Source organism: Thalia democratica, chromosome 4 (genome assembly GCF_965202585.1).
Source record: "Thalia democratica chromosome 4, ktThaDemo2.hap1.1, whole genome shotgun sequence".
NCBI lineage: Eukaryota > Metazoa > Chordata > Thaliacea > Salpida > Salpidae > Thalia > Thalia democratica.
In genome coordinates, this window is record NC_139168.1 from 48,674,445 (window position 1) to 48,692,419 (window position 17,975).

Below are 17,975 nucleotides of genomic sequence, written 5' to 3' on the forward strand. Positions count from 1 at the left end.
CATTTTATTTAAAATAGTACAAGTAATGAGTCAATCATAATTTTTAGACACTTAATACAATTAGAGTATGCAGAAAGCAAGAAAAAGTAATAGAAATGAAATATTTTAATATAGTTGTATTTTTTGTACAAAATACAAACAAAGTTTTGTGTGCACGACAATTTCAATTTTAAAAGCTAAGGTTCTAATTTTGTAAACTTTAAAAAATTTAAGTTATATTGATATATATCTGTTGATAAACTTAAAAAACTAATATTTTTAACATCTTAACTTTATAAATTACATATTTAGTACTCTTTTAAAATTCAGATATATATTTTTTAAATTTGCATAGAAAGTTATAAAATTTATTAAAATATGGCTATTTCTAGTAGTTATTAACTATATTTTAAAATATATATTTAAAAAAATTTTTCCATTATAATCTTATAAATTAAACCTTATGATAAATTATGTTGTTTTGAGATATAGGTTCTTTAAATTTTTAAAAATATTTGGAATTGTTATGTATCAGTAAATTTCATAGAACAAACTAATATATTTTAGTACAACAAAAAGAATTCATTATTAATAAATTGTATAAGAAATTATATTAAGTCGTATCAGATCTATAATTAAAATGTAATTCTAATATAAAAAATCAATAATTACTATAAACATTATACTAAAGAACTTGAATCTTTTACGTAAAAAGGATCTAGGATAAATCAAAAAAGATGAAAAAAAAACGTTAAAAGACTTATTAGTTAGCTAAAAAAAAGTTTTAGACATAGTTTTAACTTAAATTTTTTGTTGTTAAGAATGTTATGATACTAAATTTACATAATATATAAAAAACTTATTTTATTAGAAGTTATTAATAGTTTTAATTAAAAAATATACAAATGAGTCTTTTTTAAAAGAAATACTTGATGTCAAATTCCGAGATAAGAAATCTTCTTTTTATTTTTATGTAAAGAACTCTGTCTTGGTGGTGGAAGAGGTGGAACTTTTCCTGTAAAAAAATCTTTGTTGCAATTATGAACTTATATCTATTGTTTTGAAGTTTAGAATTAGTTTTTTGTTTTTAATTAATTTATTTATAATGTTTTAAAATATAGTGACTTCTTTAAACTTTTACAGAATTTATAATGTTTTTGGCTTTAAAGATCAGGCTTGCTTTAACAAGATTAAAATAACATGTATTAAGTTTCTTTTACCTTTCAATCATTAAATAAAGTACTATAGAACAATGTTTATTTAGTTTTTTAGGGATTAACTAACGTTAAAATCCAGACACTTATAATAAATAGTTTATGAAAGTTCTGTAAAAAGAATGCTAAATGTTTAAGACGTTACTTTGTTACTTTTAGGATTAACTTTTTTGTCTTACACTTTATTTATAAATTCATGTTTATAACATTCTCATATAAAATTAGTTTTAATTTGATGAAACTTTAACTAGTATCATTTATAATCAATATGAATACAACCAAATTACTAGTAAAGATAGTTTCTAAACTATATTTACTACTACAATACGATTGGTGAGAAAAATAACAATTGGCCACATTCAAAACATACACATTTATATTACAGTAAAAAATGTTAGAAGGGAATATAATAGTATCAACTTGATACTATCAAGTATTAAAAAAACCTATATGTTTGTATATTTATACTTACAATTCCGACTTTAACTGTTATATTAGGAATTGTGTACACTTAATTACTAAAACGCAAACAAGTTTTATGTTTGACATATCTTTTAGAAACCTTTTCTTAAACATATATCTACAGTAGGGGTGGGCAACGTACGGCCCGCGGGCCGGATCCGGCCCGCAGAGTAAAAATGACCGGCCCCCAAACCTTTTTTAATTTTAAATGGGATCCGGCCCGCAGGCAACATTGATCCGGCCCGCAAGTGGGTGATCCGGCCCGCTAAGCATTTTCAAAACTTATATAAAATCCGGCCAGCCAATTTAATTATTACAAAACTTGTACAAAACCTGTTTGAACTATTTCATTAAACAAAACTGTAAGTCTTTGACCCTAAAAACGTTTGTTAAAATGGCTTATTACTTTGTGGTTATAAAACACTATTTTGTTATAGTATCTTGTTCTGTTTCAAGTCAGTTGAAGTAATCCTTTCTCAAATTATCAAAAAGCAATTGTTTGCTGAATTAACTTTGATTATCTTACCTACCATAATGTTTTCATAAAAAATAGACGTGTCAAAAATTGCTGTCTTTTCCAAATAAGTATTGAGTTGTTTTTTAAATCTTTAAAAAAGTAAAAAACAAATATCCTTTTAAACATCGACAAACTTTTTAAATCAAACAAATTTAAATTTTTGTCAAGTGTTTTAATTTTAGACTACCATTTGCACTTTTTATGCTATTGTTTTTTCATTAAGGACTTTTTGATTAATTATATGGTTAAGTTTAGAGATGACCAATTGATGACAATAGTTTCACTTGATAATAAGTTTGGTCGTCGTTTTGCAGACTTTTAACAATTAAGTGAAGAATTCGACATTATTTCATCACCGTCGACGTTTGACACCGAAAATGTACATAGTAATATTGTTAGAACTGTTGAACTTCAATGTGGCAGTACACAAAAAGAAAAGTTCAAAACTGAAAAATTGACAGATTTTATGACTTACTTAACAAGTAAAAGTTTGTATATTTGAAAAAGATTACAATGAAGTTATTTGTTTTGTTTGAGTCTACATATTTTTGCAAACAAACATTCTTAACCTTGTATATAAAAAAAAGTTAGCTGCGTTCAAACCTTACTGATACAAATTTGCAGTCATTACTGAGAATATCTACTTCAAATAAACTACCAGATTTCAAACAACTTGTTAAAAACTTTTATGATCTTAAAATTTCTCATTGAATTCTTTTAAGTGTAATTATTCTTGCTAAATTCTTTAAACTTAACATTTTAAGTATAATGTGACAGTTTTATGTTTTAGTTTTTCGTTTAGTAATATTTTCACTAGTGAAATCGATCTTAATCTAAAAGTCTACTAAACTTAAATGTTGTTATGCTAAAAATATATATTAATTTCCTTTTTGTTTCAATATTTCGTTATTTCATGTTAGTAGTCTTATTAAAGTATTTTAGGTGCACTGTTTGATTAATATTTTAAAGTACAGAATTTAGTTAAATTTCGTGTGTTAGTTATAACTATTTGATATTTTGAAAGTAAAAGTGATTAAATTTCAAGCCAAAGTAATTTGTTATCTAGGCTTAACTGTTTTTTAAACAAGTTAATAAGAAAATTTGAAATCAAACATATAATTTTTGTTGCTTTTATAAGATTTTTAAATAGATTTTATGTATTATTTATAGAGCCAAAGTTTGTCAACTTCTAAAGATGACCATGGAGCTAGTTGTGTTGTTCGATACTTCATACATTTAAAAACAAACATTTCCGAGCATAAACATTAACAAGGATAAGCTATCTTCAAACCTAATTGGTATTTCAGTGCACTTGCAGATTTTCCAAAACTATCGTGCAACTAGATTTAAACAACTCTAATACATGATCAACCTTAAGTGTTTCATCGAGATCTTTTAAATATATTATTTGCTTTTTATGGTAAAACTGTTTATTATATCAGAATTACTTTTTGTTTTGTTTCTTTTATACATGCAAAAAAATGTAATGAATCTTCTTTAGCTTTATTAAATTAAATAACAGTAGTTTAATACTGTATTGTTTGTTAATTTTTGAAAAAATATTATCACTATAAACACCAGATAAGGATTTCCAAAATTATTTAATTTCGAATAGTTTGTAATTTTTTATGTTTTAACTTGAAATGTTAGGCTCAAATAACTTTTAGTAACCAAATTATAATTCTTTTAGGACTAACTAGTATTATTTCGGTCCAGAGTTATAATATATATATATAAATAGAATTATGAATACTTAACTAATTTTAACATAAAATTTCATACATGAGAACCTTGGTAATTAATGTATTGATTCAAAATTCTGAAATACCCGATCAATAAGCATCTAACCGTATCCAAATCTTTTTGAATTAGCTTCCATTCGGATCCAGATCTTTGTCTAAAATAAGTATTTAGCCGGATCCGGATAATATGTTTAAAATGGGATCCGGATCTAAAAAAGGATCCAGCTAAATCCAAAATATAACTAACTTAAAATGAACCGGCCCGCTGAGGACTATATTTTTTCTGGATCCGGCCCGTCAACTATTTACGTTGCCCACCCCTAATCTACAGTAAACTGCCGATTTTTAAATTAACCTTCATCTTTTTAATAGAACAAATCTGTACTGATATATTAGATAAAAAAAAAACAAAAACTTTATTAATAATAAAAGTAAACAAGAGTATATAGATTTACTTTACCATATTTGATAAAAATACTTTAAATTTTTCACAAAATAGTTTGTTATGTAACTTTAAATTACTGAAAACAATAATTTTACTTATAGTTTACTGTATCTAAAAATGTTGTTCTAGAACTTTTTGTCGGCAAAATATTTTTTTTTATACAGTTATAAGCTGTTAATGTATTGACCAAATTCTGCCAGGGTAACTTATATTATCAGAATTTCCGTTAAGCTTCCTTAGGTGCAAATGTACAGATTTATTAATCACTAATATCAGTTTAAATAGTTATTTTATGACTCAATGTCTACCTTTTTTTATAATTGTAGTTTTAAAATATATATTAAAAAGTGATTAGCCTTAAATCTAATAGTTTCTGATCAAAAATACACGATCAAAAATATCAAAGTTTAAGTAGATAAAGCAAAATATGTTAGAGATATTTTGATTTAAAATGATGCTAATAGGTATAATTAAATAACAAACTAAACTTTTTAAACTAAAGAAATAAAACATACATACTTGTATATTTATTTTCATTGATTTTATGTGAATCTGCTTGTTGATGCTGAAGATTTTGTTCACTGTCAATTTTGAATATTTAAAATTTATGTTTTTATATGTTAGTTTTACACTAATTATTTCATTACAAATTTCACTTACAAAAACAATTTTTTAGTTGTAACTTAATCATTAAAAAGTTATACAACAAAAATTTTTTAAATAGCTAAGAATTTAGCTTCAAACATACTTTGAAGCGATAATGCTTAATAGAGCATAGTTGATAAAAATTCAAATATAACACTTATTACTTTGTATATCAAACTAAAAATACCCTTGTTATAATAAACAAAAAAACAGTAAAATTAAGTAAGTATAAACTTGTATATTGAATCATTGTGTTCAAACTCTCTTTTCATTTTTTTACTGATATTTTTACACTGAAGTACAGCCACGACAATAACAACAAACAGTACACCACAGATTGTCCAAACTGCCATAATGGCTGCTTTGTTATCTTCAGGTGAGCTTTCAATTACGCTGATTTTGCTTTTTGAATCGCTATCAATACCATCAACGTTTGAAAATAGTGGTTTATCAGGTGTAAAATTCGTTTCTATAAATAATTTAGAACTACTTCAATTTTGTTTGTATTATTTATATAGTTTTTATAAAAAAAAGTTTTATTTTATTTTTTATCAACTGAATAATGTCATAAGTTACCTTATTTATAATTGATTTACGTTTCTAGAGAAACTAAAGGTTTAATAAATATAAAAATTAGTAAGTTAGCGGATTCAGGATCTGGCCGGATCCTAGCTGATATTCGACTGAATCCGTATCTAATAACTTGAAAGGAGTAATACTCTTTTTTTTTTACAGAAACATAACGTATGTATTTTAAATAAACCCCGAAAAGACACAAGTAAACCATCATGCATTAAAAGATCCACATTATTAGTTTTATTTTCAATTTTAATTGGTGTATACTATAGGTTTACTATTTTTTTTGAAAACATTAGCGGTCTCGGAAGTTACAAAAAAATTAATAAAAAGCCATATAACTATTTTTTTTAATTTGTTAAAGTATGTTTATTAATTGGTTCGTAGTAATTTAGCTTCCATTTTTACATGAATTACAAGTACATATATTTATTTTATTTTGCTTATTTATAAGTTAAGATTTAGTTGTTTCTTATTTTTAAATTAGTTTTTCTCTCTATAATTTTTCAATAGTCTACATTAAGATTGAAGAAAACCACTAGTCGTTGAGCCAGATGTGGCATATTTTAGTACATACGGGTCAGATTTATTCGACATAGATACTGCGGCCACTGTACTTATGTAAAACAAAAAAAAACTTTATAAAGTTAATTATTTCTAAAATGCGAGATCTCTACTAATAGAAGACAATAGACATCGATGTTTGCGTCTAATCAGCATTTGACTAAACTTTTAATGATAAAAGTTTGTACTAAACAAATATATGTTAAAAATTTTGGAACAACAACTTAGATGTATGGTAAAAATAAGAATAAGCAGTGGTAAAAATTTCATTGTTATAAATTTGAGTAAAGACAAACTAAAAACTCTGTTTCAGTATAGTTACAAAAATAATAAGTTATAAGTTTACAGTGAAAGTTATTAAAATACACACAGCATTTCATGCTTTAATCCAGAAATCGGTAACCTTTAATAAGTCGTGGGAAAATTTTCCTAGCACGAGTGGCTTATGTTAGTGTTTATTTTTGAATTTTTAAGTTATTTACAAAAAGTAAAGTTTTTACATAAAAAAAAATTAACAAAACTATAAGTTCTATAAACTGCTGTATTACATTTAAACAACAAATAAAGTATAAATTTGATTGCAAATTATAACTTCAAAGACGATTTCAAGACTAGTGCTGTGTAATGTAATGCTGTGTAATTCAATAACTCTCAATTCAGTTTTTACCATACATACAAGTAATTGTTCTAACATTTTTTAACATATATTTGTTAAATACAAACTTTTATCATTAAAAAATTAGTTGAGTGCAGAACTATACCTGCATGCATTATATTGTCAAGCCACATTCTCATGTCAACCAATTAATTTAACTAAAACCTTATAAATAGGAACTTTTAGAAATCTATGTCTTTTAATTATTAGCTAGAAAATAATCATAGGGTAGGGATGAATAACATACGGCCTGTCGGTCTGACCTGGCCACCTAGTATACTATTTTGGCGGGTGATGAATTTTTTAGCGCAAAAAGACTTGTTCAAAATAAGTTATATTGAGCATTTTTCTAACAAATATTATAATATGAAATGATCTACTAATTCACTTTACGTACATAGAAGTATATATAAAAACATTATTAAAAAAAACTGTATTTAAATAATTAAAAAAGTACATAATGTAAAACTTTTTCAAAAGTACTTGTCCACCAATATTCATTTTGTATTATGTATTTTAGTCCGCAAAAGACTATTCTGATAAATTTTTTCTGTGACTAAATATTTTTTCTTACTTGTTCTAAGTGATAACAAAATAAAATACTAAATTTAAATTGTTATTTAATACTAAAATTTTTGAAAAATTAAATTTACTGGATCCGAATCCGCCCAGATCTTGGTTTAAAAAGGATCTAAATTTTTAAAACAAACTAGATTGGGCCAAACTTAAATATTTTTTTCGGTAGGTCACGAACAAAAATAATTAAACTATAGATGTTTAAAACAAATTAAGATTTCACAAGTTTTGTTTTAATAAACAGTTATCTCTAAACGAAAGTTAGAAAAAACAGTTAAAAATTTTGTTAAAGTTTCATAATGCTAAAATATTATTTAAAAAAAATTTTGTCTTTTGAAGTTTTTCAAATATTTTAAAATTTAAAAAACTTTATAATTTTACTAACTACTTGCACAACTTCGACCAGGTCTACTTGAATTAATATCTTCAGCGTTTTGACAGGTACACATAAAAGAACCGTCCGTGTTAGTGCATTTCCCAAGTATGACATCACAGTCGTTTAAAATTGTATTTGAACATTCGTTTATGTCTAAGAAAATTTACTAGCTTTTAATTAAATTTGTAATATGTAATTATTTTTTTTTACACTTTAAATGTATCAAAAATTCATTGAAGTATATAGAAAAACGTATTCTTAATATGTTTTTTAAAAAATTTTAAAGAAAATAATTTTTACATACCTTTTATGCAGTTTCCAAGTATAGATTAATAAATATTTTAATCACTATTTTATATGAAAATAAGGCTTATAATACTCTTATACTTTACTGTAATGTTAAAAATAAACAAGTTTTTAAAGTAGGATAGTAGATAAATATGATTTAGTATTTGGAACAACAGATGGCTTGGTTCTTCTTATAACCACATGCTTTGATGAACACAAAAAATATTATTTTATTTATTCTCATATTTTAGTTTAATAATATACAGACAACTTTATATTTTAAGTAAAATTTTTGAGCCTGTTTAGGTAAGGTTAGCTAGTAATAAAGGATAATATTAAAACCTCACATTAACTTGACCATAGTGCTAGCAAACAATAAAACTGAAAAAAAAACTTTCAATAACATAAAAATTTTAAGAAAAATTTATACTTAAAAAAAAAAGGGTTTTAGATAAGAAAAAAACTCTTTTGTTTAAATGAACATGCCATGAGTCAAGCCGTCCTTTTTTTTCTAATATGTTAAAGAAGTATCGTTATTCTTTTGAAAATTTTATAAATACAACAAGCTTAAATAAAAGAATGTTTCAAATAAAAGTAGCTGTGTCTAAAGTGATTTTTTTAAACCTCTAGGATAGACTGCACTCTAGTATTTCTATTTTGTATTAAAATAAAGATCGTAAAAAGATATAAATGTGTACATGGAGCTAATTTTTAGAAAGTACAACCTTAATTAGGATTTTTAGTTTCGATTGCTGTTCGTTCTTAAAAACAAAGCAAATATTTAATCATTTGTAAAATCAAAGATCGAAACGTATTTTTTATACCTTAAAGAATTTACAAAGTAAAAAAAAAAATGTACGACGCTATACAAATTATACTATAAAGTTTCAACTAGTTTTATTACTGTTTTATATAATTTACATAATTAATTTTTGGTGCTTTTCAAAACATTTCGAATAAAAATTAAAGATTAAACTAAAAAAATTCTATTGATGTATGTTCAAAAGGTAGGTAATTAAAAAAGTATGCAAAACTGTAAAAGTTTGTACGAATTTTAAAGTTGAAATAAATAAACATAAAGCTTAACATTAATTTTCTGTCTACTAAATGTAGTAAAGATAGATTAAGCTACAGCTATTTTCTTATTAATCGTGAGTGTTGTTTTTATGAATATAAATTACTGTGGAATTTTCTAAACAGTATTGGCTACGTGCCTGAGAAGACTGTAAGAAACAGAGAAATTTAAAACAAAAGTATCGTTATAAATTATGTATGAAAGGTAATAATTTTTGTAAAAAAAGTTAGAGATGCTTTTTAAAAAGTAAAGAGACAAAATAAACCTATAATCTGTAAATTTTTTAGTAAAAATGCTGATTTAGATCCTTCTTTTGTCATTAAAGTTCCTGATCTCAATTCTTGGTTCTTATTTAGTACACGGTTTATAAATGATTGAACAGTTTCTCTTGTTATCTAAAAAGTTTAAAATAAATAAAAGCTCTTCAATTTATTGCTTGTCGATAGAAAAGTTTGAAAGAGAATTATACTTTGCATACCACTTAAAGTATATTTATATATTTTGTATGTTGCATATTTTTAAGGAAATTATATTAGAAGAATATATAAGAAATAACAATACTATGTTTAACTGCAATAAATTATGAAAAATAAACAAACATTAAAACAATTATACTTCCATTGCTATCTATATTAATATGCAGACTTTTGTTAGTTACAAAAGTAGTGACGTTCAACAAACCTCGTTTTTTCCACTAGAAATATCTTTATAAAATTCCTTTGAACTAGAAGTTTCACTTGGAAAATTATTAGAAATTGGAGTTTGCGGTTCTACGTTACTACTAGACTTATCTATGCTGCTTTTCCTATAGTCAAAACTATCAACTGGATCAGGATCAATGTCCATAAAATTTATTTGCCTTCTAAACCTCTTGTTCGAACTTTCTTTAATTACAGTAATGAACATGGCGTAAAAACCTTTGTTGTTCCTCATTCCTTTTAAAGTTTTAACTTCCGATGTTACATATTTTTCTTTAAATTCGGTCTTTAAGAATATTTCATCTAGCTGTTTAAATTATTTCATTAATGTAAAATTTTACTATTTTTATCTGAAGAGTAAACCTTTGTTTTAATAACTGTATTTATTCTCAAAAAAAAAACAATCTAATTTTGAAATTAAGTTGTTAAATGACTTTTAAAATTTTTATGGCCGACTTTCTTAAAGTTTGACATAAATATTGATTTTTAATACATAAGTCTTATAGATGTAAGTTGCACTTTTTTATGCTTTCCTTTTTTTTATGATCTACAGTTTGTTTGTTAATACTTTTGTACGTTTTTGGCTTTATTTAATTTAATTTGAAAAAAAGTAAATAAAAAGTTATTAGTTTAGTTTTTTACGTTTGGTTTTTCAAGTGATCAAATAAATCTAATTTTCATTTGAATTCGATGTTTTTTGGTAAAAAAGAGAAAGGTTATTGTTCTTGTAAATTGTTCTACAAAGTTTTCCTTACATAAATTAGTAATTTTGTAAAAAAGCTTTTTTACTGAATTTTACTAAGGTTATTTTTATTTAGAAACGTCTCAAGGTTCATGTTTGGTAAATTAAAATATTTATGTTCAAATAAAATTAAACGTTACAAAATCAAACTTTTGAATTTAGAGTCTTTATTGTTGTTTCTAGTTCAACAGCAGAATCACTTTTCTCATTAGAAGGTGGTACCACATCTAAAAGACCTTGATACATCATTGTTTCTAATAACAAATAATATAGTTAGTAAAAATCAACTGAACAAAACAAAAAGTTATTACCCTCACAAATGTAATCTATTTCGTGTTGACCTGGGAGGCAATCGCCCCTTGAAACTTTTATCTTATCTTTTAAAGTTCCATTGTTGTGGAAGAACAAGTTTCTTCTAAATTCTTCATCATTTAAACTTTAAAAATTAATTTTTTTAAAAGGTTGACTTTGAAAGCATAGCAAAAGACAGACTTTTTTTTCACAATAAACGATGGTGAGTAAAATAAGTTCATTTAAATTTAAGATTTAACTGATTTAAACTTATTTAGTTAAAAATTTATCAATATAAAATTATTTTTATCCCAGATAGAAAAACATCATCCTCACTCTTCCTTCTACACTACAAAAATAAACGTCTTTGAACGAAACTTGATAAACTAAGTTAACTATTAAGAATAAACTAACTCTGCAATATTATCTCTTACAGGTTCAGTAGTCGTAGTAAGCAACGTTGTAGTGGTGGGCACGTTACAATATCTGCCAGCCAACAGAAAGTAAAATGAGCTATCGTCATAGTAACCAGGCATGCACGAGCAGTAGTAGCTTCCCTCCGTATTTGTGCATATAGATGAATGAGGGCAGTCATTCAATTTCTGACTGCCACATTCGTCAATATCTAACAAAAAAGGAATAATTGATTGAAGGTTTTTCTTGAGTATATGAAATTAACTTATAATGTAATTTGGTTAAAATATACATGTTTTTACACTTTAGTATTTCCGTAATAATAAAAAACAAGTCTCTCTAACTTGATTAGACTAAAATAAATTAACCATTGCAATACAAGTATACTGACTTCTAAAAACCGAAACTTTTAATATTTCCATAAGATTAAAATTTTTGAAAATAAAATTTTAAAATAACGACATTTTTATTATATCGACCAAAAAATAAATTAATTGTCTCAATATTTTTGTTTATATTCTGCAAATATCTTATGTTAGACAACTTAAGGTTGTTTAATCGATTGAGTTGCAAAATTGAATTTAACCAGTAGAAGTATTTGAATACATTTTTAAATTTTTTAAACTTAGCATCTTTTTTACAATAAGGTTTTTTATACTCTTATAATATTAAGCATAGTTAAAGTAACCTATTTTAAGAAAACATTTATGCTCAGCTTTTAACAAAAATAATTTTTCGAGATTTTTTGAAAAGTTATTATTTTATTACAGTGGTCTGTTTTATTTAAAAAAACTACTTAAAATCATCTTTTTTTTTCTAAATACAATTGTTTAGGTTCAATTTTTATAAATTTTTTTTTGATTTTTGTCTTTTTTATATTTTTTACGATACCCTAGTGTTTATCCAGTGAACACTCATTTTCAACCAAACCTTTTATTCCCTAAATTTTTGAATAGTTTTTAAACTTTTATTAATACTGGGATAGCTGAATTACGTAGAAAAACTAGCATTTTGTAATAGTTTTTTAAGCATAAATTTGCAGAAAAGTACTTTGATAAATATTAATCATTCGACTCTAGTAAAAGTTTATTTGCTTCTGGAATTACTTATTATTAGCTTATGTAATGATAAAAACTTAAAGTATACGCTTAATTATTTTTCATTTTTGTATACTTTTACATTAGAACAAAGCTGATCAAAATTAAAAAAAAAAAAATCTATTTTTTACAATATATTTAAAAAGTTTAAAATCAAGACTTAACGTAAGGTGCACAAACACTAGAAATATACTTAGGGTTTCTTTTCATTTTAGATTTTGTTTAAACATCTACTTTTTGTGTTTACTGTAAAAGGTAAAAACTTTTTATTACATTATTTTAGATAAAAGAATGTACTAAAAAGTAATTTTGTTTCAATAGTTTTTTTTTAGTGTCTTTAAATTATTTAAAGCGACCCAAAAACAAACTTAAAACACTTTTTTGAAATATTTCTACGTTTAGAAAAAATACTAAAAACTAGTTAGTAAAACTAAAATAAAAAAAACGTTTTAAAAAATCTTGTTTTAAAATAGTTTTTATATATTATTGTTGAGATATTAGTAATCAAAATTTATCAAAAAAATTTTAAATGTCAAAAAATAAGTCTAAAGTCGGAAATACTCTAAAAACTAGTTAAGTTTAGTTAAAGTAGAGTAAGTTAACAATATGTTCGTGTAACTTCTAGTTACCTGACACAAGCCAGAACTCTATGTTAAGTTCACTTTTAACTCTATTTTGAAACGTTTTAAAAGCTTGTTCGATGAGTTTTGCAGTCAATGATTTTCTTGGAGTAAGATATATTTTAACGAAAGCAGTTAAACCTGTTTTAAATCAACATATTAAAAACAAATCTTATAATTATTTTTTTTTAAGTATTTAGTGTTTAAAAAATATATTTCCTTGTAAGAATAGCAAAAAACTTAAAGTTTTAAAATTTATGTAGTATACTTTTATACAAAATACAAAATAATAACTAGTATCTAACATAATGTTGAAAACAAAAACTACTGATTTTGATAACCTAAAATAAAAGCTAAATTTTTAGTTTTTAATCTCTCAAAAACAAAGGCTAAAACAAAAACTATTACTTTAGAAAAATATAACTTTAGTTTATAAATTTTTTATTTCAAAACTAAACACATATGACTTATAAAAATTTAGAAACCTACTCAGTTTATAAGTTTTGTAAAATAACTCGTATATAATTACTTTTTTATAACTTTTAGTAAATAACGAATTATAATAAATTATTTATTTTGTTTCTTTAAATTGACTTTAAGAAATCAACCTAAATAATTATATAAAACAATTTCTATATAAAGTGTTGTTTAAAAATTATTCAAAAAAACTTTAGTTAAGAAAAACCTTAAAACTGTGTAAAAGTTTATTATGTTAAAAATCTTCAAGTTTTGCACAATATTAAAAACCAGTTAATGAGTTAATTAAAAACCAATTGAACACCATACACTTTTAATTAAACAAAAATAAAAACTTTCGTCTGGATGCCGATTAAAAGTTACTTCATCATCAGTAGATCCAAACAAAATTGTAGGAAATTGAGCTCTTAAATCTCTTAAAGACAGAACGTCGTTTACCTAGTTTGTAAATCTATTAAGCTTTAATTTGAGAACTTTCTATTTATAAAAAAAAACAAAAAAATAAACTTTTAAAAGCGAAAGTAAAACTAGTGCGTATTTAGGTATTTTTCAAGTGAACTTGCATATTTAGATGAAATGTAATTAAGATATTCGTATTGTTGAGATCCTTTTCTTAAGTAATTCATACCACTTGAACTTGAAGGAACATCTTTTATATGCAGGTGGACAAGATAGGTATGAACCACTAAAATGAATATTTGTTTTTGAAGTTTTAATTTTTTTTAATTTTATTCTAATAAATTTTGTTTAGTTATAACGTTTCTATTTTGTAGGTTTGTTTTAATAATTTAATGCACAGTTACTTCTACTAAAACTTTTCTGAATACTTCGGTATACTATTTGTTTTAGAATCTATTGTAAAATAAAATGTAATCAATACAGTACACTACCGCTTAAGTACGCAAATTGAACCCGACCAAAAAGTGCGTACTTAGCACGGGTAGTGCGTACTTTTTGAAGACATAGTACAATATGAACTTTAGTTGTTTGTTTTCTTTCTTACAACTAGCCACCAAATAATTAAGCCAAATAAACAAGTCTTTTTATTTTAAATAACATTTAATACATAATTCTAATCTGCAAAACTTTTTATTACATTTAAAAAAAATTATTTTGTCTATAAAAAGTTTCTACATAATTAATACATACTATTAATATAGAAAGTCAATGTCAGTCAATGGTATAAAAAAGAATATTAAGCCATATTTTGTTTTGTTAGAAGTAAAGTACTAAACTACAATGTGTTTACCAAACATTTTGAAAACATCAACGTTTGTACATTTAAATTAAGTTATGACTTAACTATGTTGTATTTGTAGGTTTTTTTAGCTTTGTCATCTAGATTTATTAATTTAATAGCATTACAGCTCAAATATAATTATTCTTTTCACTTTTCTGCAACCACTACATAAGTATTTAGTTTATTAACATTTAACAACAGGACTGTCACAATTGTCCACTTAGACTACTCAGGATTACTCACCCTAGTTTAAAATTTGTAAAAGTCTTAGGCTAACTCAGCAGGTTGGCCATTCTACCTTTCTTGATAAGTGCGTACTTAAGGCGTGATGCGTACCAAAAAAAGTGCGTACTTAAGCGGTAGTCTACTGTATTGAAAAATTACGCAAAATCTGAGTATAAAAATATAGCTCATCTATAATAAGATATAATAAGTACAAACTATAATTAGTATAAGTGGATTAAATATTTGTTAAAACACTTTTTAGCTTTGTTTAAATCTAAAAAAAAATAATTTAATCAAAAATATTCCCAACCTATATTATTATTAAAATTGTAATTATTGTTATTATTATTATTGTTATTATTATTAGTGTTACTATTATTGTTATTAATATTATTATTATTATTATTGTTATTATTGTCATTACTACTTTTATTGAGCTATAGTTCAATAAGTAACAAGTAGTATGTTTAAGTTTTTAAAGTTTTAACTTTTGTATTTGTAAACTTGAAAATAAAATAATACTAAGTCCAATGCTATTCTGACCCAGTCTAACTTCAATTGGAATACTGAAAGACGTGTGTGGTTCAGCTTTCTTTGTCCATTGTTCTGCAACACAAAACTCGTAAATCACGTTCGGCATCAAGTTTTTAAATGTGACACTGCTTATTTGTGCAGAAACTTCATTTTGTATCCATTCTATGGTTCCTGAAATATGATTAAAGTCAAAAACATTTTGTCTTGAGTTTGATTTTTATCTAATATTATAGTAAGTAAATAAGTAGGTATATATTTCTTGAACCTAATTTGTTTAATGACTAGTTATAAATGGTTAAATTATTTTGTCAAATTCAAAAAAATTTAAACAAGAATTAAAAAACTCTAATACTAAAAGTATTTATATGTGATGTAACATAAATTAAGTTTAAACTTTAGTAACATTTTATTAATACAAAACAGTTGCACAAAATTGACACATGTTTCCTTAAGTGTGTTAAAAAAATTTGTTTGAAAAACAAAGATGATCTACATAAAACGAGATCAAATAAGATTTTAATTTGTACAAAAGTCAACATTTAAACATACCAATTATTCTACAATCACCTATTACTACTTATAGTTTTATTGTATATAAAAGTCATAATAAGTTTATAGATCATACACTAAATTAGTTTGTAATGCTAATAGTCTGAAGTTTTTTTTTATATTGAAGAGATGACTAGCTTTTTTTAAAGAATTTTATAACAAGTAGAAAAAACTGTAAAATATTTTTGTTCTTTTAAAAATTGTGTGCTTTGAATAAGATTTATACGTTACAATATTTATTGTTTAAAATTAGTTAATTTACACTAAAAGATTATCATTAACCTTTTACTTTGTATCTAAAAATATAGCGCAACTCTCGTAACTGCTTTCCTTGCGTAAGCTTTGTCTGACGTTTCCATGTAACTAAAATAGTAGTTTTATCAACACCTCTAGCATAGGTTAAAGTTTTAGTCATTGGTAAGGGTTTTTGTGTAGTTGTCGTAGTTGTTGCTCTTGTTCTATATCTTGTCATTGGTATCAAAATTACTGTAGATTTGTCACCGTTTACACTAAAAAGGTCCTTGTTGTTTTTTGAAAACGTGTGTTTTGATTCAAATTCGTCATTATTTACACTAGTTTTTTCAAAAGAGTCAGAATTTTTATCAAGTTCGTAATATTCATATTGATTTTTATCTTCTTCGTTTATGTTTTTGTCTAATATTGTGTCATAATAAATTACTTCTTCACTGTCAGTTTTTGAAGTTTCGTAGTTTGACTTCAAGCCTTGATCAAAAGCATCAGAGCCTCCGTAAATAGAGTCTTCATCACTAACATCTTCCATTCCATTATCATTTCCTACTTCTTTTTGATCACCTTTTTTTATTTTTTCTGTTTCAGTAGTAAGTTCAGTAGTTGTTATAGAGGCCGTTGTAAGTTCTTCTGTAGTGGTGCTTACAGTTGTTGTATAGTCTAAAAAATATTAATTATTAAATTCAAACATATAAACTTGTTCTTCGTTAAAAATAACTAAGTAGCTAATACAATTAAGGTTAATTAGATATTAGGTTTTATTACGCTATATTAAAAAAAAAAAACTAGCAAAAATAAAGATCAATTACAGTTAAACATTAGATTTTTGAACACTTATCTGTAAAGTATGAAACTTTTTTTTTGTACTTCTGTGTTTTTTCAGATACTGATTGCGAATAAACAAGTATTTTGTAGAAGAAAAAATTACCTTCCGGTACACAAACAGTTCCTGGAGGTAACAGATGCACATCACTCCAATCTTTAAATCCCTCGAAACAGATGCATGAAAACCCTGGTGATTGGTTCACGCAGCTGGCAGATTCATTACACTCGTTCCACTTTGAATCACATTCATCATAATCTTTTATGAATATTTACATGAGTTTAAAATTAAAAAAACGTTTAAGGAGATCTAATCTTATCGAGCGAAAACAAAACAAAAATTCTTTAGTTAATTGTAAGAAAAAGATTGAATTAAAATGCCATAGACAACTCTTTTTATTAAATCAAGTTAATTTTTGTTACGCAGAGACAATAAAAATATCTGACCTTAGGTAATTTTTCATAATTAACATTTACATATATCAACAATACAGCTAAATTTTAAATTATTAAAAGTACTTCTTAAAAGGAGCATAAAAATTAGTTTTTAAGTATAAAAACATTAGATTACTACACTAAACAACTAAAGATTGCAGTAAAAAGTAATCATTTCATTTTCACTAAATAAAAATATACCTGATATTTACTTGTTTATATCTAATTTTGTTTTAAGCTGTTTAAAAGATTTTAAGATTGACTTACCCAATACTATAGTTTTTTCATAGTCAATGAATTTATCATTGTGTCGTGCTGGACTATTTACAAACATGTTTTCAATGTAAGACTCATCAACTTTACTCTTTGGATCGAAAAACAAGCTAATAGAGCTGTTTTAATGAATAAATAATATAATTTAAAGCGTTAAAAAATGCTTTTTTGCTTTTTGCGCTTTTATTATGACAA

The 17,975-nt window shown here is 24.6% G+C and overlaps 1 protein-coding gene across 2 annotated transcripts in view; it reads right to left on the reverse strand.

Annotated features, from left to right (window-relative positions):
- Window positions 1-466: 466 nt before the first annotated feature.
- The window catches only part of LOC145833823 (uncharacterized), a 31,344-nt gene continuing 13,835 nt past the window's right edge, over window positions 467-17,975 (reverse strand). Inside the window, exons 18-33 of one of the 2 annotated variants that reach the window (XM_082941017.1) lie at window positions 17,775-17,899; window positions 17,179-17,331; window positions 16,284-16,910; window positions 15,462-15,623; window positions 14,017-14,138; window positions 13,789-13,891; window positions 12,986-13,117; window positions 11,260-11,470; window positions 10,866-10,990; window positions 10,705-10,808; window positions 9,796-10,119; window positions 9,380-9,509; window positions 7,761-7,904; window positions 5,239-5,473; window positions 4,879-4,940; window positions 467-994 (exon numbers count right to left, since the gene is read on the reverse strand). In XM_082941017.1, coding sequence (XP_082797143.1) covers window positions 915-994; window positions 4,879-4,940; window positions 5,239-5,473; window positions 7,761-7,904; window positions 9,380-9,509; window positions 9,796-10,119; window positions 10,705-10,808; window positions 10,866-10,990; window positions 11,260-11,470; window positions 12,986-13,117; window positions 13,789-13,891; window positions 14,017-14,138; window positions 15,462-15,623; window positions 16,284-16,910; window positions 17,179-17,331; window positions 17,775-17,899 — 2,839 coding nt within the window. In that variant the 3' untranslated portion in view covers window positions 467-914. Of the gene's footprint in view, window positions 995-4,847; window positions 4,941-5,238; window positions 5,474-7,760; window positions 7,905-9,379; window positions 9,510-9,795; window positions 10,120-10,704; window positions 10,809-10,865; window positions 10,991-11,259; window positions 11,471-12,985; window positions 13,118-13,788; window positions 13,892-14,016; window positions 14,139-15,461; window positions 15,624-16,283; window positions 16,911-17,178; window positions 17,332-17,774; window positions 17,900-17,975 lie in introns of both variants that reach the window. The other variant, XM_082941018.1, reaches the window with a different exon arrangement.